At 48.3% G+C, this 27,033-nt stretch overlaps 3 protein-coding genes across 7 annotated transcripts; all 3 read right to left on the minus strand.

Moving 5' to 3' along the window:
* Positions 1-1,553: 1,553 nt before the first annotated feature.
* LOC147990015 (uncharacterized) lies at positions 1,554-2,931 on the minus strand. Of its 2 annotated transcripts, XM_087520721.1 has the most exons (6): positions 2,847-2,931; positions 2,674-2,754; positions 2,548-2,601; positions 2,327-2,377; positions 1,976-2,055; positions 1,554-1,896 (listed from the first exon to the last, which is right to left on the minus strand). In XM_087520721.1, exons 1-5 carry the CDS (start codon positions 2,863-2,865, stop codon positions 1,976-1,978), a joined length of 285 nt encoding a protein of 94 aa, XP_087376847.1. In that variant the 5' UTR covers positions 2,866-2,931; the 3' UTR covers positions 1,554-1,896. The 2 variants fall into 2 exon arrangements, with proteins under 2 accessions (XP_087376847.1, XP_087376883.1); XM_087520757.1 differs by lacking the exon at positions 2,327-2,377.
* Positions 2,932-18,910: 15,979 nt separating this feature from the next.
* LOC147990016 (uncharacterized) lies at positions 18,911-20,803 on the minus strand. The gene is made up of 4 exons (XM_087520798.1): positions 20,716-20,803; positions 20,425-20,637; positions 19,583-20,325; positions 18,911-19,498 (listed from the first exon to the last, which is right to left on the minus strand). The coding sequence occupies exons 1-4, from the start codon at positions 20,801-20,803 to the stop codon at positions 18,911-18,913; spliced, it is 1,632 nt and encodes a 543-aa protein (XP_087376924.1).
* A 3,838-nt stretch (positions 20,804-24,641) lies between these two features.
* Positions 24,642-26,707, minus strand: LOC147990017 (uncharacterized). Of its 4 annotated transcripts, XM_087520842.1 has the most exons (8): positions 26,595-26,707; positions 26,422-26,502; positions 26,275-26,313; positions 26,054-26,104; positions 25,632-25,679; positions 25,387-25,431; positions 24,936-24,980; positions 24,642-24,858 (listed from the first exon to the last, which is right to left on the minus strand). In XM_087520842.1, exons 1-8 carry the CDS (start codon positions 26,608-26,610, stop codon positions 24,833-24,835), a joined length of 351 nt encoding a protein of 116 aa, XP_087376968.1. In that variant the 5' UTR covers positions 26,611-26,707; the 3' UTR covers positions 24,642-24,832. The 4 variants fall into 4 exon arrangements, with proteins under 4 accessions (XP_087376968.1, XP_087377004.1, XP_087377033.1 ...); XM_087520878.1 differs by lacking the exon at positions 26,275-26,313; XM_087520907.1 differs by lacking the exon at positions 25,632-25,679.
* Between the last annotated feature and the right edge of the window lie 326 nt (positions 26,708-27,033).

Raw genomic sequence — 27,033 nt, forward strand, 5'->3', positions numbered from 1 at the left:
GGACATATAGTTTTCGATCCCGAGCTCACATACATGCCGATTGATAAACAACCAAATAAAAAATAGTTTTTTCTAAATCTGTTTTTCTATAAACAGTGATGAATTCTTCACCCGTGCACAGAATTTTGTGATGAAATCACATTCATGGGGGTCTGGGAAAAAAAGAAAAATCAATGCTCCCAAAAAACTGTTGGAAGCCTTTTGAAATCAATTTAATTTTTTTCGCCCAGGCCGCCACGAATGTCATTTCATCGCTAGTTTGTGTGCACAGTTGAAACATTCATCAATGTTTATCACAAAAAGAAAATAAGTTTTTTTTATGTTTTTAGGAAGTTTTTGGTTTTTACAGGTCACAAAGGGAGCATGTGTGCTTGGGATCAAAAGAGCACTTGCGAAGGAGCAAACGTGATGGACATCAAGGAGATCATGAGTATGAGCAGGAGCTAGGAGATATAGTGTTTTCTTATGAAAGAGGAGAGGATAATGTAGATACCCATAATATTGCTAGAAAGCCTCTTGAATTAGTACCGGGTGGCATGTCCGGATTTTGGAGCCCCCGGGCTCTGTAAAACTTTTTATTATCGATGAATAAAGGTGCTAGGGTGTTTGTCTAAAAGAAGCTACAAAAATTAGAGCAGATATACTAGTCTATGCAGAAATTTAAGGACCAATAAAATATTACACATATTTTATTTGTTAAATATAAAGACTTAAAAGTCGTGCATGCTATACATATCAGATGGAGCTGACTCCTATTTTTTTTTTCTGTTTCAATAATGTTACATGATCGTGTCAATGCATTTGTTTGCAGGACAATAAATCTTCCATCTGTGCATTGCTCAATGGAATAGATACTGTCATACTGATATGCATGCCTGTTTTTTACTGTAACCAAGGCAATGATAATATTGCTCTATCACCGACAATCATTATTTCATTAAATCGATCCCAGTTCAACTTTCTAACTCATTTATGTGGTGAGTTAGTTGTGTTCTCGCTCATTGGCTCCTTATAATTCGGGAGAGCTTCGGTACAGATGAACAAATATCAATATGAAGCAAAAATAATCCTCCCGGCAGAGTTCCCGAGAATCCTTGCCCGACCACACGGACCCATCCGTCGGCATGAAAGAGCCACTCACAGACAATGCGACATGGCATATGCGTGCATTGTGCAAGGAATTTCTTGTTGTATTACTTAGAGATTTTTCACTCAGTGTATTCTCCGGTAACCAGCTCTACATGTCCCACTTCCCTCTAGAGAAGAAAAACGACATGTATTTCCAAATTATTTTTTTAGAAAGTTTGCTTGAATTTCGTAAATTTAGATACATTTTGGCAAATTTGAAATTCCTTTGAATAATTCCAGGTGTTATTTTGACTAGTATAATTGGTAGCTGGTCCCACGCGGGTCACCTGTTATTTTTCCCAACCCCCCGGAATGTTTGTATTACTTACATAAATTTCCATGAAAATGTATTCAATTTGTTTGAGGTCAATGTGATAGATTACTTGTTTATCTGATGCGGGGCTTATAAAAGTTATGTATTGCAATGGCTCAAGATAAAATTCACAAGTTTGAGAAGAAAAACATACAATTAATTCCATGGCAAAAAAAAGATAAACTCAGTACAATCCAAATTTATTAGTACATGTGAATTCAATACAATACCAACATACCAACTTAAGGCAGTGAACAAATCCACCAAAGGAAGTACAAACTATAAACATGCAATAGATTGATACATATTTCTGTTCCACCTCTTAACTTCTTACACACTATTAGAGTCTTCAGTATACGTATCACCTCGTTCTTCTTCTTCATCCATCCACACGAGAGGATTAAAATATATATGTGAATCCTGAATTCACCGCTGAGAATAATTTGGAACCTTGCCTAACAAAATAAAATTTCAGCGTGTCAGGTTTCTGCGGAGCCACACACACAATATATGCAATAATTATAGTTCGTATACCTAGGTTGGGTTGTTTTGTTTTGTGCTCCTTGATATCTTCAGCGGCGGTGTGGAGTTACTTGTAGCTTTAGCTGCTGCACCTGCACACATGCAAAATCACAAGAGACAAACATTAGAGAATCCATTGACTATTTGGTCATGGAAGAAAAAGATTAGCTGAAGTCTTTTGGAGAACAGGGATGCGAAAGGTAGTTCAAAAGGTGGGCAGGGAATCGAAACAAGTCCGACGTGGATGATGGGGCATGCATGCATGCACACGACGATCGACTGATCGAGTATGTAGCTCAGTAGCTGCTCTTGCTTGGAGACGTAATAGTAAGCTTGAATGTTTGAGTAGTTGAGTATACTAACCAGTAGAAGATTCCTCTGCCGGCTGTGCAGGTGCGTTATGTGGTGTCACAACTACACGGCAATATCAATCAATTAGGGAGTAGTATACGGATACGATCAGTTTAACCAGTTGCATGCATGCATGGGATTAAGATGTTAGGAGGCTGGCTATGCTTATCAATGTAGCATGAGGCAAATTTGGAGAGGCTAGCGATGGTGATAGTATCCAACAGGATGAATACCTTTCTTCCCGGCGTCAGAATTTTTCGGTCCAGGCACATCTTTAGTATGCATCACTGCATAACAAATAATTGATATGAAATTTAATTGATTAATGAATGGGACTGGGATGGGCGGCCGGTACTAACCATCGTCAGAAGGCGATGCTGAGACACCTGGTGGTGCAACATACGTTGGACGGTCATCTGAATTAGTTTTCAGTGGAGGCACTGCATATATATGGCGTGTCAGAAGATATAAATAGAGCTACTCTGCATGCATGCAATATACTGTTATGATAAGTGGAGGTTAATTAGCTTACCGTCCGGCTTGGTGTCCATGTTGTTTGGACTTGGAGAACCCTTGATTCTTAACTGGGCGTCTGCAGCAAGTTTGAGCTATCGATGGCCAAACGCTTGGGAAAAGTTCGCCTTTTATAGGCTTATAAGGATTGTGAAATCGTAGAAATTGCATGTAATTAGGATGATCATGACGCCTCTAGAGGAAAAATTGTATATTCCACTCTATTTGCAGAACTAATTAATTGCGCCGATGTATACATTCTCATAGGTGGCAGTGTCATTGAAGAATCTTTAATTTGACCTAGTTAGATTTGCTAGGATGTGCTCAGTCAAGAAAATTTATATCGCGTATGCAACCAGAAATTACACAGAATAAAACAGATAATTATTTGAAAGTGTATTAACAGTTTTTCACCTTTCAATAATGCGCCTTATATAGTTCAGTTCCATGACAAACCAAGAGGGAAATGTACTATTTTCCATCACATGTGGAGGTGATCCTCGTGTCCATGGTTCAGGATGGCAAATGTCCACCATATTTCACCTAAAAAGCAGACACCTTTCCAAACTGAAGAAAAATGTACTACTCCTTATACGCATGGACAAGAGGAAAAACAAATACTATGGTATTGGCTTTACATAGTTTAACAAAAAACATAGTAGAAACTGCGGGTTCGTTATTTAGGAAAACCATGTATTTCTCATCAGTGGCGGAGCTAGGATTCGAGTATAGGGGGGCTGAGTACGTATATTAATCGAATCTTGTTGATAATTACTAGTTGCTTCTACTAAAATTGTTGATCGTTGGGGGGGAGGGGGGGGGGGCAGGCCCCTGCTCGTCCCCCTGGCTCCGCCCCTGTTTCTCATGGTGTGAACATAATATCCTGCCATAAGGGTCTGGTCGTGTGTAATTTCCTTGATCTTGCCATCAAATTAGCACAAGTTTTAGTGTAATAGCTCTCTGGCTAGCTAGGTCTTGATATTGTTCATAGACAGCTATTGGTATGCAGATGGTGTAACATTCCAGAATTCTAAATTTTGGAATGTTATAATAAATAGATAGATTGATTTATTGTTTGATTGTTTTGTGATTGATTGAGTGAAATTCGAAACTTTTTAAAAGTTAAATGAGAGGGAATAAAAGGACTTTCCCAAACTTTCATATTTGCTTTTTGATCTCCATGAATTCAAATTCTTTTCAAATACAAAACCCTTGAGCGAAGATGATATGACTTCTTTCATTTAAACTAAATGAAAGGGTATTTGAAAATAATTGAATTTCATTTGGAAATATTTCAATTCATAAACTTCATGCACCTCAATGATTTTCATGATAGAAGATAAAATGACTTTTTCAAATTATATGAAATATGAGTTGGGAGTTTCAAAGAATTAAATTCAAAATTCTTTTGAATTTATTTTCAGTTTGGAGTTATTTGAGTTTTATTCAAATTATTTTTCTCCAAAAATAAAATATATGAAAATTAGGGTAACATGATTCCTTACAACAGAAAATTGGAGAGAAATAAATTTAAAATCATTTTGTTTTTTCTAAAAATGATTTTATTGGATTTTATTAGACCAGTAGCACTCTTTGAATTATCTGTATTTGTGTGGATTTTATTTGAATTTATGAAAGTGTTCACGTTGTAGAAAATCATTTTCTAAAATTTTTAATATATTATATGCCTATATAATATTTTTTTATTTTTGTTTTGTTTATTTTTGTTCACGTGGAAAATGTTAAAAAAAATCGCTCCCGACTGGGCCGGCCCAGCCAACCGGGCCAGGCCGAAGCGAGCGCCCCGCCGCCTCCGCCTTCGTCTTCGACGGGGACTCCTCCCCAGATTCCGTTGCGCCGCCGCCTCTTTTGCCCCTCGCCTCGCGCCTCTCCGCCCCTCCATAAATACCGGAGCCCGGCCCCGGGCCCCTCTCTCTCTCTCCTCTCCCCGCAACCGCCGCCTCCCGCCGCTGCTTGCTGCCTGCGCCGCCGCCGCCGCCTCGCCCCGCGCCGCACCACCGCGCCGCTCGCCCGCCGGAGCCGATGCTGCCGCTCAACGCCGCACCCCGCCGCAGACGCCAGAGCTCGCCGGACTCGCCGGATGCACGCCGCTGCCGCCGATCTGCCAACCGCCGCCAGCGCCGGTTTTTTTTAAAACCGACGAGCCGCCTGACCGGTAAAACCCCAAAAGCGCGAACCGGTTTTTTTTCTTTTAGATCGGTTTTCTTTTTTTAGTTAGGCCTATTCGGTGAACGTTCGCTGTTTATCCCTTCGCAGCGAACGAATTCGTTCGTTAGTGTTCTGTAACGAACGTTCGCTATTTAGATTTTTCTTTTTATTTTTTTAGTTTTCGTCCAGGGACCTATTCGTGATAATTTTCTTCACAGATTAGTCCCTGTATTTCAAACGACCACATCTTTTTACTCGTTAGTCCAAATTCAACGAAACCAACGCCCACTTCTTCGTTATGATCCCTCTATCCAGTAAAACAACTTAAACATATTTTTGAAAAGTATAAAATTTGAATTAGATCATATTTGATTTCAAACTTCGTTTGATCATAATTTATGTTTCATAGCTCCGTTTGAGTTGATTCTTTTTGCAAATCGAAGCTCTTGACCTAAACTTTATGATAAGGCCAAATTCATATAATTTTGGTACTGTTAGAAATTGTTTTATGTTGCAAGAGTTATTTTCTTGGTTTTGATGTTTTCCGAATTGACTTTTTCGATCTTTCTGGTCTTTTGAGTGATTGCTTATGTGTGGTTAGTATTGCTTGATTACGATAGATTGACCGAAGTGTGACGAGTAGAACTATCAAAAGTTTTGGGTGCGAATCATCTTCATCAACATTGCAGGCAAGTTCACATTTTGATCACATCCCTTTCATACCCAGTTTTTATTGCATTAGATCAAACCTCAAACATTGCATGATTAGGATCTAATTAAATTGTGGGATGGGAAGTAGTTGAGGTAGTACCTATTACATGTTTATTATCAAACCCTTGGGAGTTACTATTACGTTATGCTTACATTGCCATGCTATGCTCGTAGACATGGATTGGGTTTTAAGAGTATTCATGACGGATGTGAGATTGTTAATTAATAGTTTACTTAAGGTGGCAACTTAAACACACATCTGGGTGGATTGAGGTACCTGGGTATTCTAGGATTGCCTGTCTAGGCACCTGGGTAGACCAGGATTGCCTGTTTTTTATGGACCGCCACCCAGGCTCAAAGGGATCATGAGATTATTCATACTAGAAACTTCCGTGTGCAGCCACATGCTATTATGGGCTCTAGCATAGTTGATTAAGTCGTGCGAACTCTTACAGGGTAGACTAGCAGATGTAGGGGAAAGTAGGTGTAACGGTCTATCCATCGTAAGGTGCTAGCGCTTCTGAAAGACTATGTCTCGGTCATCCGTTTCTCAAACACCCTGTAGTGCGAGAAATCCAGCGGAGGAGATCGAGTCTTGTGGGGAAAAGTGCGCAAACCTCTGCAGAGTGTATAAACTAATCATGATTAGCCGTGTCCCCGGTTATGGACGTCTTGAGTATCTAGCACCTGAATTATCATGTGAATCTCATCATGTTACTTTAAATAATTTTGTTGGGTTTAATGATGTTACTTAATTGGGATTGAGAATGCTGTCAACCATTCTCAATGTTTAACAACCACCATGATAGTTAAATAAGATTTATTCCTTTGTAGTAGGGAAAAATTGGCTTTTCGCAAAAACATTATAACCCCAGAGCCTTTCCACCAGCCAAATATGCATGTAGTGATAGCCTTTATTCATCATTATCCTCTGGTGTGAATTTGCCAGTACATTCAATGTACTGACCCTTTGTGGCTGCAACGTCTCATGTTGCAGGATTATCTTACGACGAGTAAGTGATACATTAGGGTTACGATTTCTACACTCAACTTTGTCGTTGGTGTTGATGGGAATCCACAACCTTGTCACTTCCGCTATTTGGATTGAGGTAATAGTAATTACGTTACTTATACATGTGATTTACCTCTGTTATAAATTCTCGAGTACTGTGTGTGTCATCATAACGATCCAGGGATGACACTTAAGCACAGAGACTTGATCCATTCGGGTCGGGTCGCTACAGATGGTATAAATAACTGTCATGGCGCAATTTTTCTTGATTTGACTAGATGATGTGTATATATATTGTAGATGTTTCATTGGTCATTGCAGATTCAGAGTAAAATTTAATTTCTCAACACATCAAGTCAAGCGTTTTACGTGTAGAATTTGGACGATATACAGTCATGATCATTAATTGGTCAATTAGAGTTTGTCAATGTCGCTATCTTAGCAATGCCCCACAGGATAATTATTGAGTTGGATGAGAGAAAAATGAGAAAATATTTGCCTTCTCTTAGCAAAGAGATGATCTCTCACTTAGAAAGATAAGATAGTTCCATGTGTTGTAAAAGATGCCATTTTTAGCGATATATATATATATATATAGTTCAGTTTTAATCATTCCACAATTTTAGGAGCATGAAATATTAACTGCCAGATATAACACGCTAAGAGATAATTCATCATACAATATGTCTCTATATCTAAATGACATACATGATGTAAGATGAGACAAGCGGTGATCTACCTACTGCCCCAAGTGTAATTAGTACTTCCACCGGTAGATTGCGACCTCCTTGAACACACCCACGGACAGAGCCGGCGGAGTAGTAGATAATCTAATATGGGTATCACGATATCTGGTCTTTGTTCTTCCACTCAGAAATTGTATGCAAAATACACACCATGTTTCTAGATACACATCACATGATAGTGTCCGGTGCAATGACGCGCCCCCTACCCCCAAAAAAGCTTGTTGGACTGAAACGTTGACATTTCGATTAATAATGCGATAACAGAAACTTTAAATGGCATAATAGATTGAAACTATAAAATATTTATTTAATACAAGGTACATAATAGATTGAAAATGACATCTTTTTTAATGCAAGATGACATATTGAGGTGCCATGTTTACGCGTTAGTATTAATGATCACCTACTTTAGTATTGAGTAAAATAAATTACGAATGATAATAATTTAGGCTTATAGCCACTGTCCCGTTTGCATCTTGGGTTCTGATCTAGTGGGCTTTCGCCTTTTTGTTTCACCGCTTCCTCCAACATCGGCCCCTTTCTTGAAACATCTAGACTTCCCGCCCATCCACATCATCGACGTCCCCAACAACAAATTGCCCGCTTGGCTCCCTAACCCTGCTTCTAGGTTCCAACTCTGTCATTTTCTCCCACCATAGCACACATTGTTGACGACGCACGCAATACTGGAGCAAAGCAAGAGGCAGCAGGGCTGCAAGAAGAAGGTGATTGCAACTCTGCAACGGCATTGCTGCCAACCTGCCCGACCGCCTCACCAAAATCACCCTCAGTGTCTTCTTCTAGATTGCCGGTATCTAGCTCATAGGCCTCTCCACCACTTTTACATAGGCCGGTAACCTTTGCACATTTCCATTCGTGCTTGCTGCTATATGTGTGTCAGGTTGGAGAACCCGTCACATCACCCTCCCCCAAGGTCCACCTTCCATCTCCATTTCTCCTCTTATCCATGGCATGTAATACGTACAATGGTGTCCCGATCTTTCGAAGAGAAATACATGTTGATTTGGTTGGAGTTGACTTCGAAGATCAGACTAGAATGTGAGACGATGTTGCGCCTATGTAATCAGTAAACTAACTCCATAGTTTTTATTGACCGGGCCGGAGCACGATCAACATCACCATGAAGGTCTAATTTCTTGAAGCAATCAAACTATACTTTGTAATCTGGATATTGTGAATCTAGATAAAGTGGTCTTGGTTTGTGTTAGGCCCAAACAAAGTACACACAGTTGCAGTTGTGTTGAGTCTTAAATAAACAAATCTGACCTAAACAAACCCCTGTGACAATATTTACGGTGGGACAGGGAAAATTTGGATAGTCCTAATAGGGGACCGAATCCAACCCGAGGTAGGGTTTCTTCATGAATAAGGACTCTAGAAACTGCCAATGGTCATGTATTTCGACAAGGGTCTAGTTCAAATGTTAGGTGATGCAATACCTACAGAAACTTCATTCGAAAACGAATCTAAAGATTTTTTTTAGCATATAGCATATCTTTCGTTAGTCAAAATGAACAGAAAAATCCCTCATTCGACTTATAAACCCGAATGGAAACAGTACAATTGTGCGAATATTTTTCAGATATTTTGACGCACCATATATAAATATGGAACACAGCCTACTGCCACAACCTCTATATTCATCAACTCCCTTTCCATGTAGTATTTGGCATCTTAGAAGACGAGAAGGAATAGTATACTCGGCGGAACGTTCCCTAGAATGCGAGTGGTCGATGACTCCTTCATTAGTTGCATACATGTGACTTCTACTCCTTTCGTTTCTAAATATAAGTCTTTTAAGAGATCCCACTATGGACTACGTATGAAGCAAAATGAGTGAATCTACGCTCTAAAATATGTCTATATACATCCGTATGTAATTTGTAGAGGAATCTCTACAAAGACTTATATTTAGTAACGGGGTGAGTACAACTTATTATTATGGTTCATTTTTTTCCGTTACAATAATGTGACATGATCGAGTCAATGCATGCTTTATCGGACAGGTAACCATCCACTTGTCCATGGATCAATGGAATAAATACTGATTTGCATACCTGTTTTTCTACTGTATTAATAATCAAGCAAATAATAATAAGATTTCTCGGTCATTGGCAATCTTTGCCCCATTAATTGATCTTAGCTGAACTTTCCGTGCTGGTTGTGATTTCACTCGCCGACTTCATACTTCACGGCTGTGCACACGTACACACGTCCAAATTGATATACATTCCACTTGAATGTGAGATTCTTTCCACTTGAACGTGAGAAGATGGAGTTTTCTAAGTGGCCTCTACAACTTAGGGGCGTAAAACTAGGTTGAATGTATATGTATCTATTTGGACGTGTGTACGTGTGCACAGCCGCGGAGTATGAAGTCAGCGAGTGAAATCACAACCAGCTCATCACATAACCTTCAACTGAGATCAATTAATGGGACAAAGATTGCCAATGACAGAGAAATCTTATTATTATTGGCTTGATTATTGTTACAGTAGAAAAACAGGTACGCAAATCAGTATTCAATCCATTGATCCATGGACAAGTGGATGGTTCCCTGTCCGACAAAGCATGCATTGACTCAACCATGTCGCATTATTGAAACGAAAAAAAATGAACCGTATATGTGAAAATACATTTTTCTTGATAAAGAGTGCTTTTATTAACTCAAAATGTAGCATTAGGGGGATGCTATGCATGATGCATGGACAACCACATGTAGCATTAGGGTTAGGGTTTGTCTACTGTGGTGCGTTGTTGTGGTGGTGGGAGCGGCGTCCGGGCAAATAAATGTGCTTTCCACCGCAGTTTTGCCGAGGCCATGTGGTTGCCCATGATGTGTAGTATCCCCTTAGTGCTACATTTCGTGTTAATAAAAACGACCTTTATCGATGAAAAAATATTTTTCACTGGATACGGGACAAATACTAAAGTAGTAGTGTCAATCATAAATATCGAGAAGTGAATTAGCGGAAAATGAGTTAGACTTGCACTAGTGCAAAATGTGTAAACATTGTACCTATATGGTATATTCATCATAGTAAAAGATTGTGATTATATATTAGAAATGCACCAAGCGACAGAACATATGGTTACATTGTGAAGTAATTTGTTGTGGTATTACTCACGGGTTTCTTTTCTTGGGTGATTTTCCTGGTCCGGCTCTTGTCGGTGTACTAGAGTAGGGGTACTCTAGTATCCCGAACTTGTGCACGGGCAGTCGCAGCATCCCACGGCAAGGCTTGCCGGGCAACCGCCAAGATCCTCCTTGGTTCCTTCGGAGCCATTCAAGAACAAAGTATTTAAGCCAAGGAGACAAGACCCTGGCAAGAGGAGCTTGCCGGGAAGACCAACCAAGGCAACTCAAGGAACTTGCCGCGACGCGCCACGCGTCCCGGCAAGGCCCGGTGAGCGACAAGCTCCCGGACACGACAAGACAACGACCGCGGCAAGGTGCTTGCCGTGACAAGCCATCACTCTGTACTCGCGCTCCAGCACAACCACCAACGTGTCGCGCTGGGACCCTTCCAGGCGTACGTGGCGGGAGGCTGTGCAGCCAGCGGTTAGCGGTGGTAAGCGGTGCTGACAAGATTGCCATCGTGGCAAGCGGCTGCGTGCCTGGCGGTCCTTTTCTGCACTTTTTGGGCGACACAGACGGGCATTTAAGACCCTTGTCCCCTGCCGTCAGGGTTAGGTATGATACACCGTAGCTGGTAGCTGTACCTACCACAGCAACTTTCCATTTTTGCCCTTGCCTACGTTGCCACCTGTCGGTGACCCCTTGAGCATATAAAAGGAGGCCCATGCGCAACGTAGAGGAGAGGAGGACACTCATTCACGCTCGGTCTCGCTAGCTGCTGGTGGGTACTGTAGCACTCCGCGCTCCCGAGTAAGGACTCAATACAATCCACAAAGCAGGAGTAGGGTTTTACGCATCCGTGCGGCCCGAACCTGGGTAAACTGCTCGTGTGCTTCGCCTCGATCTGCTCTTTGCGCGATCTCCGCCCCCGCCGAACCGAAAGGGGCTCGGTCCGCCAAGTCCCATAGGTGCTCGTGGATCAGCTTCCCCGGCATCTTTGGCGCGCCAGGTAGGGGGCGTCGAGGTTGTGTGAACCTGATCCGACGTTCACACGAGCTAAATCTTCATCATCTTCATCGACATGCCGCCGAAGAAGAAGGCTTCGGAGACGGCTGCTCTATCCGCGCCGAACCCACCACCACCGGACCAGATGGCTGGTGGGGTAGACGCCGGCGGAATAACGGGCGAGGGCGAGGGAGCTCACGGTGCTGCCAAGTCCAAGGACAAGGCTGCGCTGCCCATCGGCGGCGTAGCCAGCTCCCACAACGACCGGGCGCACTCCAAGACCTCGGCGTCCGTACACGCACCGCGCCCATCTCAGGGGGCGCAGGACCGGCAGCGTCATGGTACTCACGGTACCATACGTTTGCTGGATCAAGATCAAGCTGGTGGATCTCGGAGGGCTCAAGACCAGCATGCACGCCAGCATGCTGGCACGAGCGAGGCACGGTTGCTTGGACGAGATACTGCTCCTTCTAACATAGTTAGAAGTCCGAGCATATCCTGTTCCTCGCACCGTTCGCCACCGCCGCCCGCCACTTCAGCAGAAGCTCTGGCGCGAGCTCAACTGCTCCTGGACTACCCTCCAGCGGCAGACAAGATCGACGACTGGAGGGCCACCATTCAAAGCCTCATCGGCTTCGCCAACGGCGACACCCCACGGCAGCCGAGCACATCGCAGCCGCGGCAAGTCAGCCAGGCGCGAGCCGGTGGCGACAAGACCGGTGGGGGTGCAACCACCGTGCATTCTCCACCCCGAAGGCCAAGATCGCCGACTCGCCGGATCCACCTCGACAGCGACTCCACCGCATCGTCGGATCCACGAGCTCGCCGTGATCAGCGTCAAGTTCTTCACGAACGACAACAAGAAGACGCTCGTACTCGCATCGAGCGCCGAAGAGAAGCGCGGCGTCAATCTGACTAGCGCGCTGGGCCCTCTGTTGACATGCATGCGCCAGAGGAACCAGGCGACTTGCCGTACGCGGTAGGTTGCCCTGCGTTCACTCCTGAGCTGCCGCAAGTCCAGTGGCCCAGCACGAAGAATTTCAAGCCAGACGTACCGGAGAAGTACGACGGCAAGTCGCATCCGTCGGAGTTCCCAGTATCTACACCATCGCGGTGCAGGCTGCCGGGGGACGGGACGACAAGATCCTTGCCAACTACTTCCCGCTGGTGCTCAAGCCCAACGTCAGGTCCTGGATCACGCACTTGCCGGAAAACTCCATATCCTCCTGGGCAGACCTATGCCATCAGTTTGTTGGCGCCTTCACAGGCGGCCACAAACCGCATGGCCAAGAGAGTGACCTTCATCTTCTCGTCCAGAAGGAAGGAGAGCCCCTGCGCAAGTACATTCAGAGGTTCAGCCGTGTACAGCATAACATCCCAAATATCCACCCTGTCGCGGTCATCAGCGCGTTCCATCAGAACGTGCGTAACCGCAGGATGCGGGAGGAGATGGCGATGTGCAAGATCAGGGACGTCAGCGAGCTGTATGCCCTGGCCAACAAGTGTGCACGTGCTGAGGAAGGGAGGAAATTCCCCGGAGAGAATACAGGAGCAGGAGGATCTGACAGCGAGGATGCTGCCCTGGCAAAGAAAAACCGGCGGCGGAACAACAGGAAGAAGAAAGGCAAAGATGTGCTAGTCGTTGAGCAGTCCGGCAACGAAGGTGGCGCCAAGAAAGCCAAAGTTGGTAGCTCCGGCAAGGAGATTGCCGCATGCACCAACTGCCAGGCTGTGGCGGCCGCCGACAAGCAGGACGGCTCCGACAAGCAGTACTGCAAGATTCACCGCACCAAGGGCCATGACCTCCAGAGCTGCAAGAAGGTCGAGCAGCTTGTCCAGCAACAGAAAGCTGAATACGAGCGACGCGACAAGGAGAGGGCCCAAGGAGGCGCTGGGGAATCTGGCAAGAAGCGCACCGGCTGGGGAGGACGCCGCGGCAAGGCCAAGCAGCGGCAAGGAGACAGACCTCCCCGCGGCCGTGACAAGGATGAAGATGACGACGACGAAGACATGGATGATGTCGAGACCAGTGAGCAGGAGTTTCAGAAAGCCACAGAGGTCTTGTGCGTTGACGGTGGTGCTTCTCTGCATACTTCACACCGCCAACTCAAGCAGTGGGCGCGGGAAGTCAATGCAGCAGAACCACCTATCGAGTCGCGCAAACTTCTGAAATGGTCCAGCACGCCTATCATCTTTGATATTGAGGACCACCCTGATCGCACAACTGCGGTCGGGTGCTTGCCGATGTTGGTTTCACCAACTATCCGCAACCTCAAGGTCACTAAGATGTTAGTTGACGGCGGGGCCGGCTTGAACCTGATCTCCTCCGCTGTACTCCAGAAACTCCAGATCCCTGACAGCGAGCTTGAAGAGACCGGCATATTCCAAGGAATCAATCCGGGAAGGAGCAAGCCGAAGGGGAAGATTACGCTGCCGGTGAAATTTGGCAGCGAGTTGAATTTCAGGACTGAGAGAGTTACTTTTGACGTTGCCGATTTTCCATTGCCCTACAATGGAATACTTGGCCGTCCAGCACTCGCCAAGTTCATGGCAGCCTCTCACTATGCATACAACATACTGAAGATGCCAGGCCCGATAAGTGTCATCTCTGTCCCTGGCGACAAGAAAGATGCTCTTATCTGCGCCGACAAGATCTACCGGGAAGCAGCAGCCGCAACTGATCACAAGACACTTGCCGTTGAAGCTCCCGGGGGAAAAAAGAAGACCAAGTCTGGCAAGAGCTCTGATGCCCACTCCGGCAAGCGCACCTCTTCGGAGTGCTGCGCTGCCGTCGAGGACGCACCATCGAGCTCCACTGGCAAGTATAAAAAGACAATGGCAGCTCCGCCAGAGACCAAGAAGGTGTCCGCCAAGGAGGACGGCACTGGTGGTACCTTCACCATCAGTGCCACGCTTGACCCTAAATAGGAAAGCGCGCTCGTTGCTTTCCTGCGGGCGAATGTCGACGTGTTTGCATGGCAACCGTCTGACATCCCCGGTGTTCCCAGGAAAGTAATTGAGCACCACCTTGCTGTTTGTCCTCATGCGCGGCCCGTCAAGCAGAAAGTCAGGAAGCAAGCAGTGGAGCGCCAAGAGTTCATCGCAGAAGAAATCAAGAAGTTGGAAGCAGCAGGCCTTGTCAGAGGAGTGCTCCATCCTACGTGGTTGGCCAATCCTGTAGTCGTGCGCAAGGCAAACGGGAAATGGAGGCTTTGTATTGACTTTACCGATGTTAATAAAGCTTGTCCCAAAGACCCATTTCCCTTGCCGTGCATTGACCAGATTGTTGACTCCACAGCCGGATGTGACTTGCTTTCATTTCTTGACGCATACTCAGGATACCATCAGATCTTCATGGCAGAAGAGGATGAGGAGAAGACCGCATTCATTACTCCATGTGGCACGTACTGTTTCGTACGGATGCCTTTCGGTTTAAAGAATGCTGGTTCAACATTTGCAAGAGTTGTCCATGTTACTTTTGAGCCACAAATACACAGAAATGTGGAAGCTTACATGGATGATATAGTGGTCAAGAGCAAGGACAGGGCAACTCTGATTCAAGATTTGGATGAGACCTTTGCAAATCTGCGCAAGATCAACCTCAAGCTAAACCCCGAGAAGTGTGTGTTTGGAGTTCCTTCCGGCAAGCTTCTCGGGTTTTTCGTATCTCAGCGGGGAATTGAAGCCAATCCCGACAAGATCAGGGCCATTGAGCAAATCAAAGCACCAAAGCGCGTCAAGGATGTACGAAGACTTGCCGGTTGCGTGGCTGCTCTCAGCAGGTTTATCTCTAGGTCTGCTGAGCGCACCCTGCCATTTTTCAAAATATTAAAAAAGGCAGGTCCGATGCAATGGACTCCGGAAGCGGAGGCCGCGCTGTAGGACTTGAAGAAATACCTGTCCTCCGCTCCAACACTTGTCGCACCTAAGCCACAAGAGAAGTTGCTGCTGTATATAGCGGCAACCAATCAAGTGGTTAGTGCTGCGTTAGTTGCGGAGAGGGAGGCAGATGATGAGCCAGCAACCCCAGCAAGCGCATCCAGCGACAAGCAGGGGGCTCCCCCGACAAGCTCTGGTCCCGACAAGGATGGATCTGCGCAGATGCACGAAGATGTACAGAAGAAAATGGTGCAGCGCCCAGTTTACTTTGTCAGTTCCCTTCTGCAGGGGGCTAGGTCAAGGTACTCTGGTGTGCAGAAATTTCTTTTCGGCCTTCTCATGGCCTCGAGAAAGCTGCGCCATTACTTCCAAGCACATGAGATCACAGTTGTCACTCGCTTTCCGCTGAAGAGGATACTGCAGAATCCATAAGCGACAGGCAGGATTGTCGAGTGGGCACTGGAACTGTCAAGCTTTGGCCTCAAGTTTGAAAGCACTTCAACTATCCAAAGCAGAACATTGGCAGAATTTATAGCAGAGTGGACGCCAACACCAGATGAGGAAATTCTAGAAACGAGCATCCCCGTCAAGGAAGCAAGCAAAGAGTGGCTGATGTACTTTGATGGTGCCTTTTCGCTGCAAGGCGCCGGCGCTGGCGTGCTGCTTGTCGCACCCACCGGAGAGCACCTCAAGTACGTAGTCCAGATGCACTTTCTCAAGGAGCAAGCGGCAAACAATACTGCAGAGTATGAAGGCTTGCTTGCTGGTCTCAGAATTGCGGCAGACCTTGGGATCAAGAAGCTCATTGTCAGGGGTGACTCGCAGCTTGTCGTCCGCCAAGTGAACAAGAACTATCAGAGTCCATTGATGGAAGCCTACGTTGACGAAGTGAGAAATCTAGAAGAGCACTTTGACGGCCTGCAGATGGAGCATGTTCCAAGAGCTCAGAACGACATTGCCGATGGCCTGTCAAAGTGCGCCGCACTTAAGTTACCTGTGGAACCAGGGATCTTTGTGCTCAAGCTAACTCAACCGACCGTAACACCATCAACTGGACAGAGCAAGAAGAGGAAGTTGATTTTTGGCGACTATTTTCCGGCAGAGCTTCCCGAAGCCGCCGCCAAGAAGGTCCCCAAGATCAACACCAAGAGCGCTGAGGAGCAATCTGCTCCGGCAGGCCCTAGACTTCGTTCCATTGAAGCAGAGGCTCCCGACAAGTTTTGCTCCGGCAAGCTTGCCGGGGAACGTCCTGCTCCGGCAAGCCCTGGGGTTTGTTCCGTTGAAGCAGAGGCTCCCGACAAGTTTTGCTCCGGCAAGCTTGCCGGGAAACGTCAAGCTCCGGCAGAGCCGCAGGTTCTCGCCGTAGAAGCGGATGTTCCCGCAGCAACAGATATGCCTTTAGTCCTTGTTGTCGAGCCACAAGCTCTAGCATGGGCACAGCAGATTGTCCGTTTCCTTCAGACAGGAGACCCGAAGAGTAAGAAGAAGCGGAAAGAGTAGCCCGGCAGTCAAGTATGTACCAGTTTGTCGACGACACACTGTACAGAAGAAGGCTCAATGGGGTGAAATTGAAGTGTATTCACCGGGAAGACGGACAAAAGCTGTTGGCAGAGATACATGGAGGCATATGTGGACACCACATTGGCGCAAGAGCACTTGTCGGCAAAGCATTCCGGCAAGGTTTCTTTTGGCCGACAGCCCTCCAGGATGCAACTGCACAAGTAACCAAGTGTGAAGCGTGCCAGTTCCATTCCAAACAGATACACCAGCCAGCTCAAGCTCTCCATACGATCCCTTTATCCTGGCCATTTTCGGTCTGGGGGCTCGATATCCTCGGCCCCTTTCCGCGAGCTGTCGGGGGCTTTGAGTACTTGTACGTTGCAATCGACAAGTTCATAAAGTGGCCAGAAGTGGAACCAGTGAGGAAGGTGACAGCACAGTCAGCCGTCAAGTTCTTCAGGTCGATTGTTTGCCGCTTCGGGATCCCTAACAAGATCATCACCGACAACGGTACGCAATTTACGAGCCGCACCTTCATGCAGTACGTCCAAGATCTTGGCGCCAAGGTCTGCTTCGCTTCTGTTGCTCACCTGAGAAGCAACGGTCAAGCGGAGAGGGCAAATGCTGAAGTGCTGCACGGGCTCAAGACCAGGACTTTCGACAGGCTGTACAAGTGCGGAAAAAACTGGATTGAGGAGCTGCCGGTGGTTCTTTGGTCGATCAGGACAACGCCAAATAGAACCACTGGCCAGACACCTTTCGCTCTAGTCTATGAAGCAGAGGCAGTTCTCCCCACGGAACTCGTATACGGGTCACCTCGACTGCTCGCTTATGATGAGCTTGAGCAAGAGCAGCTGCGACAAGATGACGCACTGCTCCTTGAGGAAGACCGTTTTCAGGCTGCGGTACGAGCTGCTCGCTACCAGCAAGCTTTGCGCCGCTACCATAGCCACAAAGTTAACGCCAGAAGTCTCGAGGAAGGCGACCTTGTTCTTCGGCGCGTTCAGTCCGCCAAGAATTCGAACAAGTTGATGCCGAAGTGGGAAGGCTCTTACCGGGTGAAACGAGTCACTAGGCCTGGCGCTGTCCGCCTTGAGACCGAAGATGGCATTCCGGTGAGCAACTCCTGGAACATTGAGCATCTTCGTAAGTTTTACCCGTAAGGTGCGGTTGCCGGAACTTGTTCCGGCAACCACATTTTGTACAAGTCTTGCCGCTGTTGCATGTAATCCTTTGTACAAAGCCGGGCGCAGACCCCGTGCATAAGTAAAGCTCACATGCTCCGCGCATCTTGTCAATTTCATGCTTTCTATATTTTGCATGTGTGATCTGACACTTTGTGCAGCATCTACTCCCCGGTAAGCGATAACGAGCCATAAGGCTCCATATCTGTATTTTCTCTTCTTTCTTTTTCACAAGGAAAGGAAGGTTCCCTCGCGCACAAGTTTGCCGGGGGGAAGGAGAAGAAAAGGGTATGGACCAGGCGTCGTTCAAGAATTTTGCCTTGCTGGGAAGCAAACAACAGAAAAGCTAAGTTGCCAAAGTTTGAGCAATCAGATTTTTTAATTTTTAAGTTATCTCCCTTAAACAACCGCACTTTGTATGGAAAACCTGTGCGCGGAGGAACCAACTCGTAGCTAGTTGCGCCCTTACTTTGTTTCGAGTCCGCTCAACCATCTAAGTGAGCTGCGACTAGTTGCGACAAGGTTTCTTGTCGGCAGCGGCACCGCCAGCAGGCTGCTGACGTCCCGCACTCAGCGCTCGCGGCTCAGGTGCCTGCGCCGGCAAGTTCCCTAAAAGCGTAGGGCAAAAACATACAAAGGGGGGAGTCAAGTAAAGGGAATAACATTGCAATCATTGCCCGAAATAGAAGTTATATTACAAAATAGCTTGTCGCAGCTCTAACAGATCGTTTTCATAACTTGATCGACAGCGACAAGAAAAAGGAGGAAACGGGCGGCCTAGTCTGCGCGATCGCCCTCAATCCTCTTGATCCCGCTCACCTTGTCCACAATGGGTGCGACAAGGGCCTTGAGCTCCTCCAGATCGGCATCCGGCGGCAAGGTCCTGAGGACGTTGGTGAGGCGGAGGCCCGGGTTGCGGAAGGCCACCTTCATCAATACCTTTTGAAGAGCTCCCGCGCAGATCTTGCGCGACTCGTCGGCCAGCTGCTTTGGGATCCTCTCCCGGAGCCGCTGGAGCGCCGTCGCCACACCTTTGAAGAACAAGGTGAGCTTGGCGCTGGGCTGGAGGTTCTCGTCGGAGGGATACCCGAGATCCTCCATCCCCAGCTGCGCTAGCTCCTTATCGATATCTGCGGCAACATTCACCAGACCCTCCGTCCAGTGCTCCACGGTCTCCTTGAAAGCATTCTGGGCGGCGGCAGCACTCTCCAGCAGCACCTTGCCGGCCTTGACCTCCTCCTTCAAGGCCGCCTCCTGCTCCTTGGCGCCGTCCAGCGTCTTGGTCAAAGCAGTCAGCTTCAACTCAAGGTCTGCGTTGGAGTCCTTGGCGGCGCTGAGCTCCTTGCCCTTCTCGGCGAGACGAGCCTGCAGCTTGGAGTTGCTGTGGGCGTCCTTCTCCCGCTCAATCTTGAGCGCGGCAAGCTCCTCGTCGCTCGCCTTGAGATCGGCCTCCAGCTGCGCCACCTTCGTCTTCAGCTCCTCCTTGGCGGCCTCGGCAGCTGCGGCAGCATCCTTTGCTTCCTTGAGGGCCCCGCCAACTGTTTGCTCGCGCGCGGCAAGCTCCTCCTCGTGGCTGTCGAGGTTGACCTTCCGCTGCGCCAGCTCACCCTCCTGCGCAACCAACTTCTCAGCGGCAAGCCGCTGTTGCTCTTCGACTTCAGCCTTCTCGAGGAAGAAGGCCTGCTGCGCTTCGGCAAGTTGCTCCCGCTCCTTTGCCAGAGACCGGAGAACTTCCTGGTGAAAACCTCCGAGCTCCTCCCTGCGCTTCTCAATGTCCACGCCCGCCTTCGCGACAAGCGCCTCGCGGGAATCCAGCTTGGCTTGCCGCGCGCAGTAGAGTGACAGCAGCTTCTGCAGCAGCTGCTCCTCCTCTGGCTCGCCGCTGCTGCTGCTCGGTGCGTCAACTATCTTCAGCCCAGCGGAGGCGAGCACCTCTCCGTCGAAGCTCTCTCCCTCGACCGGCACCCTGGAGCTTGACGCCCAGGGGAGGTTGATGAAGACACCGTCGCCAGCCTGCAAGTAGACGCCTGGCTGGGGCTCTTCGGAGCCTGGCGCGGCGGCAGCGGCGGACGGATCGGCGGTCGGCGTAGCGCCTGGCGCTCCGGCGGGATCGTCAGCGCCGTTTGCTCCTTCGGGGGCAGCAGCGTCGTTGGCGGCAACCTCCGTCTCCATTGGCTCCGGAGCAGATGGATCTGACGGCCGAAAAAGAGAGAAGAGTCAAGCAAAAATCCAAGAGAAAAGAAGATCAAAAGAAGAAGAACCAAAGGGAAATTTTGAAGCAAGAAGATTACCTGTGCTGGGCTCGGCGGTCGTAGTCTCTGTTGCTGGGGGGACGCTGGTGCTGTCCCTTGGCGGAGAGCTCCCCCTTGCCGGAGAACTCCCCCTTCCCGGAGAGTCCCTTGCCGGAGAATCCCTTGCCGGAGAACTTTCCCTTGGCGGCGTAGTCGAAGCAGATGGCATGCCGGGGGCTGTCTCCGGATGCTCCTGGTGGGGCTGCTCTGCTCCTACACAAATCAACAATCAAGATGTCAGCAAAGAAAAAGCATCCATGCGCGCCCAACGGCAGAAAGCAAACCATGTGCTTACGCTGGGGGCTGCTCTGGAGAATGATTGCCGGGTCCGGCAAGGTGGTCTCAGGCGCACCCTCTTCTGGCGGAGTGGGCTCATCATCAATGTTGATCACCGGAATCTTGGCTCTCTTCGCCGCTCTCTGGGCCAGCGTCCTGAAAAGGAATGAGTTCGGAGCAAGGCAAATGAGATACAAGGCACAACAACAAGAATTGAAGAACTACAAGTACAACAAGAGGATCTTACTCTTTTTCTTCTTCCTCGTCGGAGCTGAACGCCGAGAAGTCGAAATCCGGCTCACGGCCGGCGCGAGGAGGCGGAGGAGTAGGTTCCCTTGGCCGCTTGGCGGGAACAGTAGCGGCGGTCTGAGATGACCCCGCGGCGTGAGAAGCAGCAGGAGCAGAAGCGGTGGTCTGGGAAGACCCCGCTCCAGTTGCCGCAGCAACGTGAGGCGCTCCCGCGGCAACAGTGCTTGCCGCAGTGGAGCGTGTTGCGCGGCGCGGCGGCTGTTGACTCGTCTGCTGCTCCGCCACGTCCCCGGCCTTGCGGAGGCGCCTTCTTGGCGGAGATGGAGGTTTTGCTTGCGGCGAGCTGCCCGAAGACGAGGAGGAAGAGGAGTTGATCTCCAACGAGCCGCTCGTGTCCTTGGCGGGCTCGCTCGACTCGGCGTCACGCCCGGCAGGCTCCTTCTTGCCGGCAAGCTCTTCTCACTCTGCACGGCTTGCCGCCTCGGCTGCATCTGCCTCCTCCAAAGTAAATCCAAACTCGCCCGCGGCCGCGGCTGCCGCCGCCTCTTCCAGCCAGGTGGCGATGCGTGTCAACTCCTCCTCGGTGGTGTCGCGGGTGAGGCCGTTCTTCTCGTCGGAGCGGATCGGCACTTCCACCAGGCTGTCGAAGAACTCCTGCACGACGGCGTCTTCTGGCTCTTGCCAAGTTGGCACAATTCCATGCGAGTCGCACAGCGGCATCATTGCGCGGGTGCGGTCGAGCGAGGAATTGTTGCACAACGGAACAACGCCCTGCGGCAACCTGAAGACTTCGGGATGCTCAGGGTCGTACTTGAACAGTTCCTGGAGCATCGCGTTGAGCTCCAGCACAGTGAAGTTGTAGTTGAGGCCCGGGCGCAGCCTCATGATATCCGCCGCGTTCTTGAACTCCCAGGCGGGTCTCCCTCTCTCCTGCAGTGGGGCAATGCGGCGGCGAAGGAAATCTGCGCCAACTGCGCCTACAGTCAGCCCGGCAAGCCTGAGGCGTTGGATCCAGGCGATGGCAATCTTCAGCCTAGCATCTTCCGGGGCCACATTGCTCCAGTCGTTGCCGCGCACTACTGGGGTTTGGCGCCGGGCGGTAAATGGCTGCGGGTTCTCCTCGACGATCCAACACCAGTCAGCTCTCCACTCCTCCCACTTGCCGCGAAGCTCTCCCTCCAGATAGGCTTCCTTCTTGCCGGCCCTCAAGATCCAGGCGATCCCGTCGGAATATGCCTCTCCTCTCTCTACTCGGGGCATAAAGAAGTGGCGGAAAAGAGCTACGTTTGGGTGGACTCCGACAAAGTTTTCGCAAAGATGTGCGAAAACTGCCATGGTCAGAACGGCATTGGGGGTGAAGTCAAGGAGGCAGAACCCGTAGGTGTTCATGATATCACAGAAGAATTCAGAGAAGGGCGGGCAGAGCCCGCAGTAGAAGAACAAGGCGAAGAAAGGGTATCCGTTTGGAGCCATCTTCCAGGCGGCGGCGGGGAGTACCTTCGTGCGCGGGTGCGCCCGCGTCTCCGTCGACCAGAAGAGGTAGTAGTACTCCCTCAGCTCCTTCGCGGCGAGCTTTGGGGGGAAGATTACCCGCTCCTTTCGCAGCGCTGCGAGCCGCTGCGCCTCGCCCGACTTCACGACCTTCCCCTTGTCGGCTTTCGGAGCCATGGCGGAAGTGCTGGAGGAGGACGGCGGCGTTGGTGGTGCTGGCGGCGATGGGGGGCAGAGCGCTGCTCTCTTTAGACAGGGGAGCGGCGGAGGTTTTCGAGATTGAAGCAGCAACTGGCGGATGGGCGCACTACCCCTGTTTCCCCTGCTTATAAAGAGGGAGGGGGCGGACGTTCCGCTTTTTCGAATAAACAAACCACCCACGATCTCTCCCATGACGCCGCATTCAACGCATGCCCTTCGGGGAGGGCGCGGTGGATACGGAGAGATATGCGGCGTAACCTAGGCCGCGCGTGCCTGTGCCCTGTTTTGGGCCTGGCCCAACAGCGCTCGGCACCGTGTATGGCCCAGGCCCGGGGGCTCCTGTCGGTGTACTAGAGTAGGGGTACCCTAGTATCCCGAACTTGTGCACGGGCAGTCGCAGCATCCCGCGGCAAGGCTTGCCGGGCAACCGCCAAGATCCTCCTTGGTTCCTTCGGAGCCATTCAAGAACAAAGTATTTAAGCCAAGGAGACAAGACCCTGGCAAGAGGAGCTTGCCGGGAAGGCCAACCAAGGCAACTCAAGGAACTTGCCGCGACGCGCCACGCGTCCCGGCAAGGCCCGGTGAGCGACAAGCTCCCGGACACGACAAGACAACGACCGCGGCAAGGTGCTTGCCGCGGCAAGCCATCACTCTGTACTCGCGCTCCAACACAACCACCAACGTGTCGCGCTGGGACCCTTCCAGGCGTACGTGGCGGGAGGCTGTGCAGCCAGCGGTGAGCGGTGGTAAGCGGTGCTGACAAGATTGCCATCGTGGCAAGCGGCTGCGTCCCTGGCGGTCCTTTTCTGCACTTTTTGGGCGACACAGACGGGCATTTAAGGCCCTTGTCCCCTGCCGTCAGGGTTAGGTATGATACACTGTAGCTGGTAGCTGTACCTACCACAGCAACTTTCCATTTTTGCCCTTGCCTACGTTGCCACCTGTCGGTGACCCCTTGAGCATATAAAAGGAGGCCCATGCGCAACGTAGAGGAGAGGAGGACACTCATTCACGCTCGGTCTCGCTAGCTGCTGGTGGGTACTGTAGCACTCCGCGCTCCCGAGTAAGGACTCAATACAATCCACAAAGCAGGAGTAGGGTTTTACGCATCCGTGCGGCCCGAACCTGGGTAAACTGCTCGTGTGCTTCGCCTCGATCTGCTCTTTGCGCGATCTCCGCCCCCGCCGAACCGAAAGGGGCTCGGTCCGCCAAGTCCCATAGGTGCTCGTGGATCAGCTTCCCCGGCAGCTCTACAGGGCATCTCCCGTACCCTCACCAATTTTGGCAAAGTTTTCTTAGATTGAAAGAAAGGGATCAATTTTTTTGAAATTTAAAATTTGATTTAATAATTCAGGGCATTATTTTGACTGCTATAACTGGTAACCGGTGCCCACCAACATATTGTCCAACCGAAAAAACCTTGGTAATATTATTTTGTAATAGTGTTCCCTCTTTGGCTCCTTCATTCGCCAGACCTCTGGGTATCCCCTCCCAACCCTCTCACCTTTGACCCTCCCCCCCCCCCCCCCCCCGCCCCAATCGTTGGTTTTTCCTCACTGGTTGTCCTGAAAACCATCTCAACTTGCCCCACGTAGATCATATTGGCTTAACAAATAAAGTCATGTTTTCTTTGCTAAGCCAATAAGTGATGGTTCAAGCGGCAATTGAAGTCTATTTGTCTGCCACACAGTCATATTACTGATAAACTACAGGTGAATCGTGGCTATTGTGTACAAAACTAGTAACTAAAATTGTAGTGCCGCTGATGTTCAAGACTCTATTGCAATGCATGAGGCAATTGCCTTTTTTGCGGGTAATTGCCTAGTTAATTACATAAATTTCCAGAAAGCGTATTCAATTCGTGAGAACTCATGATGTGATAGAATATTTATTCATGTTATGCAGAGTTTATCAAAGATCCAAACTGACACTGCTCAAGATAAAATTCACAGGTTTTAACAAAAAAAAGGATAAAATATACTCCATGCCAAAAAAGAAGATAAAACTCAATACAATCCCAATTTATTAATACATGTGAATACAAGAGTACAAACGCACCAAGCAAGCACGTAGAAACTACTAACACGCAATAGATTGATCCATATTTCCTTTCCACCTCTTATCATTCTTCTTCGGCATCGATCAATCCAAACAAGAGAATTATTTTATATCTGGATCCTGAATTTGCCGATTAATTGGAAGTACTTGTATCCTTGCCTGAAATTAAAATAAAATTTCTGTACGTCAGGTTTCTGCAGCGCCACATGAATTATATGCAGATAATATATATCTACCATTTTTATCCGGCTTGTTCCTTAGTGCTTTATCTTTCTTCTTTTCTGCACGCATGCGAACGCATAAGAGAGAACAATTGGTCATGTCAAGAAAAGTGCAACAGAAATCTTTTGGAGAACGAGGAAAAGAAGCTACATCAAAAAGGTAGGCCCACATCGACGATGGTGCATGCATGCATGCACACGACGATCGGTATGTTAGCTTAGGGGGTGTTTGGTTTAGGGACTTTTTAGTCACATAGACTAGAAAAAGTCCCTAAAAAGTCTCTAGGAACCAAACGGGAGGGACTTTTTCTACAGGGACTAGAAAAAGACTCTATTGGAAAGTCTTTTTTGACTAGTCCCTGGGATTAGAAAAAGTCCTAGGACTTCTGAAACAAACACCCCCTTAGTAACTACTCTTACTTAGAGACTAAAGTAATGTAATCTCGAGTGCTGGAGTACTACTAACCACCATTAGAAGCAGGTGGTTTCTGCACAGGCGCTGGTGGTTTCCCTGCACGGCAATATCAATCAATCAAACACTAGTACTACACGGATATGAAAATCAATCAAACACTAGTACTACATGGATATGAAAATCAATCAGTTTGCATTCATGCATGTGATTAAGATGTTAGGAGACCAGTTATGCTTTTCAATGTAACATGAGGCTAAATTTGGAGAGGCTGCGATGAAGATAGAGTCGATGAGAACCTTGCGCATAAGTTTCCAGTCCAGGCACAGGACCTCTATTACTCGGCGCTGCATGGCAATAAAAAGATATAAACTTTAATTTAATTGGTTAATGAACGAAACTATGATATCTGGAGGTTAACTAGCTAGCTCACCCTTCGACTTGGGCGGCATGTTGTTTGGAGTATGAGAGGCCTTGATCCCTAACTAGGCGTGTTCAAAAGGTGGAGAACAGGGATGCGAAAGCTAGTTCAAAAGGTGGAGAACAGGGATGCGAAAGCTAGTTCAAAAGGTGGGCAGGGAATCGAAACAAGTCCGACGTGGATGATGGGGCATGCATGCATGCACATGACGATCGACTGATCGAGTATGTAGCTCAGTAGCTGCTCTTGCTTGGAGACGTAATAGTAAGCTTGAATGTTTGAGTAGTTGAGTATACTAACCAGTAGAAGATTCCTCTGCCGGCTGTGCGGGTGCGTTATGTGGTGTCACAACTACACGGCAATATCAATCAATTAGAGAGTAGTATACGGATACGATCAGTTTAACCAGTTGCATGCATGCATGGGATTAAGATGTTAGGAGGCTGGCTATGCTTATCAATGTAACATGAGGCAAATTTGGAGAGGCTAGCGATGGTGATAGTATCCAAGAAGATGAATACCTTTCTTCCTGGCGTCAGAATTTTTCGGTCCAGGCACATCTTTAGTATGCATCATTGCATAACAAATAATTGATATGAAATTTAATTGATTAATGAATGGGACTGGGATAATACTACTAGCAATTGAGATCGGCGGCCGGTACTAACCATCGTCAGAAGGCGATGCTGAGGCACCTGGTGGTGGAACATAGGGTGGACGGGTAGGTGATGCAATTTTCAGTAGAGGCACTGCATATATATGGCGTGTCAGAAAATAGAAATAGAGCTAGTCTGCATGCACGCAATACACGGTTATGATAAGTGGAGGTTAATTAGCTTACCGTCCTTGGTGACCATGTTGTCTGGACTTGGAGAGGCCTTGATTCTTAACTGGGCGTCTGCAGCGAGTTTGAGCTATTGATGGCCAAACGCTTGGGAAAAGTTCGCCTTTTATAGGCTTATAAGGATTATGAAATCGTAGAAGTTGCATGTAATTAGGACGATCATGACGTCTCTCAAGGAAAAATTGTATATTTCACTCTATTTGCAGAACTAATTAATTGCGCCGATGTATACATTCTCATCGGTGGCAGTGTCATTGAATCTTTAATTTGACCTAGTTAGATTTGCTAGGATGTGCTCAGTCAAGAAAAATTATATCGCGCATGCAACCAGAAATTACACAGAATAAAACGGAGAATTATTTAAATGTGTATTAACAGTTTTTTCACCTTTCAATAATGCGCCTTATATAGTTCAGTTCCGTGACAAACCAAGAGG

This window comes from Triticum urartu, chromosome 1A (genome assembly GCF_056163025.1).
Source record: "Triticum urartu cultivar PI428250 chromosome 1A, HENAU_Tu73, whole genome shotgun sequence".
Classification (NCBI taxonomy): Eukaryota; Viridiplantae; Streptophyta; class Magnoliopsida; order Poales; family Poaceae; genus Triticum; species Triticum urartu.

Excerpts from the sequence above, each read along its gene's own strand:
- LOC147990016 (XM_087520798.1), bottom strand. The coding sequence starts at position 20,803 with ATGATGAGCCCACTCCGCCAGAAGAGGGTGCGCCTGAGACCACCTTGC. Across the intron at positions 20,638-20,715 it reads CAGAGCAGCCCCCAGCGTAA|GAGCAGAGCAGCCCCACCAG; the intron begins GCACATGGTTTG and ends TGATTTGTGTAG. Across the intron at positions 19,499-19,582 it reads CGAAGGTGGCGCAGCTGGAG|GCTCGTCTCGCCGAGAAGGG; the intron begins GCCGATCTCAAG and ends TCCAAGCTGCAG.
- LOC147990017 (XM_087520842.1), bottom strand. Across the intron at positions 26,314-26,421 it reads AGCATCGCCTTCTGACGATG|ATGTGCCTGGACCGAAAAAT; the intron begins GTTAGTACCGGC and ends TGCATACTAAAG. Across the intron at positions 24,859-24,935 it reads GAACAAGCCGGATAAAAATG|GCAAGGATACAAGTACTTCC; the intron begins GTAGATATATAT and ends TTTTAATTTCAG.
- LOC147990015 (XM_087520721.1), bottom strand. Across the intron at positions 2,602-2,673 it reads AGCATCGCCTTCTGACGATG|TGATGCATACTAAAGATGTG; the intron begins GTTAGTACCGGC and ends TTTGTTATGCAG. Across the intron at positions 2,056-2,326 it reads GGCAGAGGAATCTTCTACTG|GTGCAGCAGCTAAAGCTACA; the intron begins GTTAGTATACTC and ends GCATGTGTGCAG.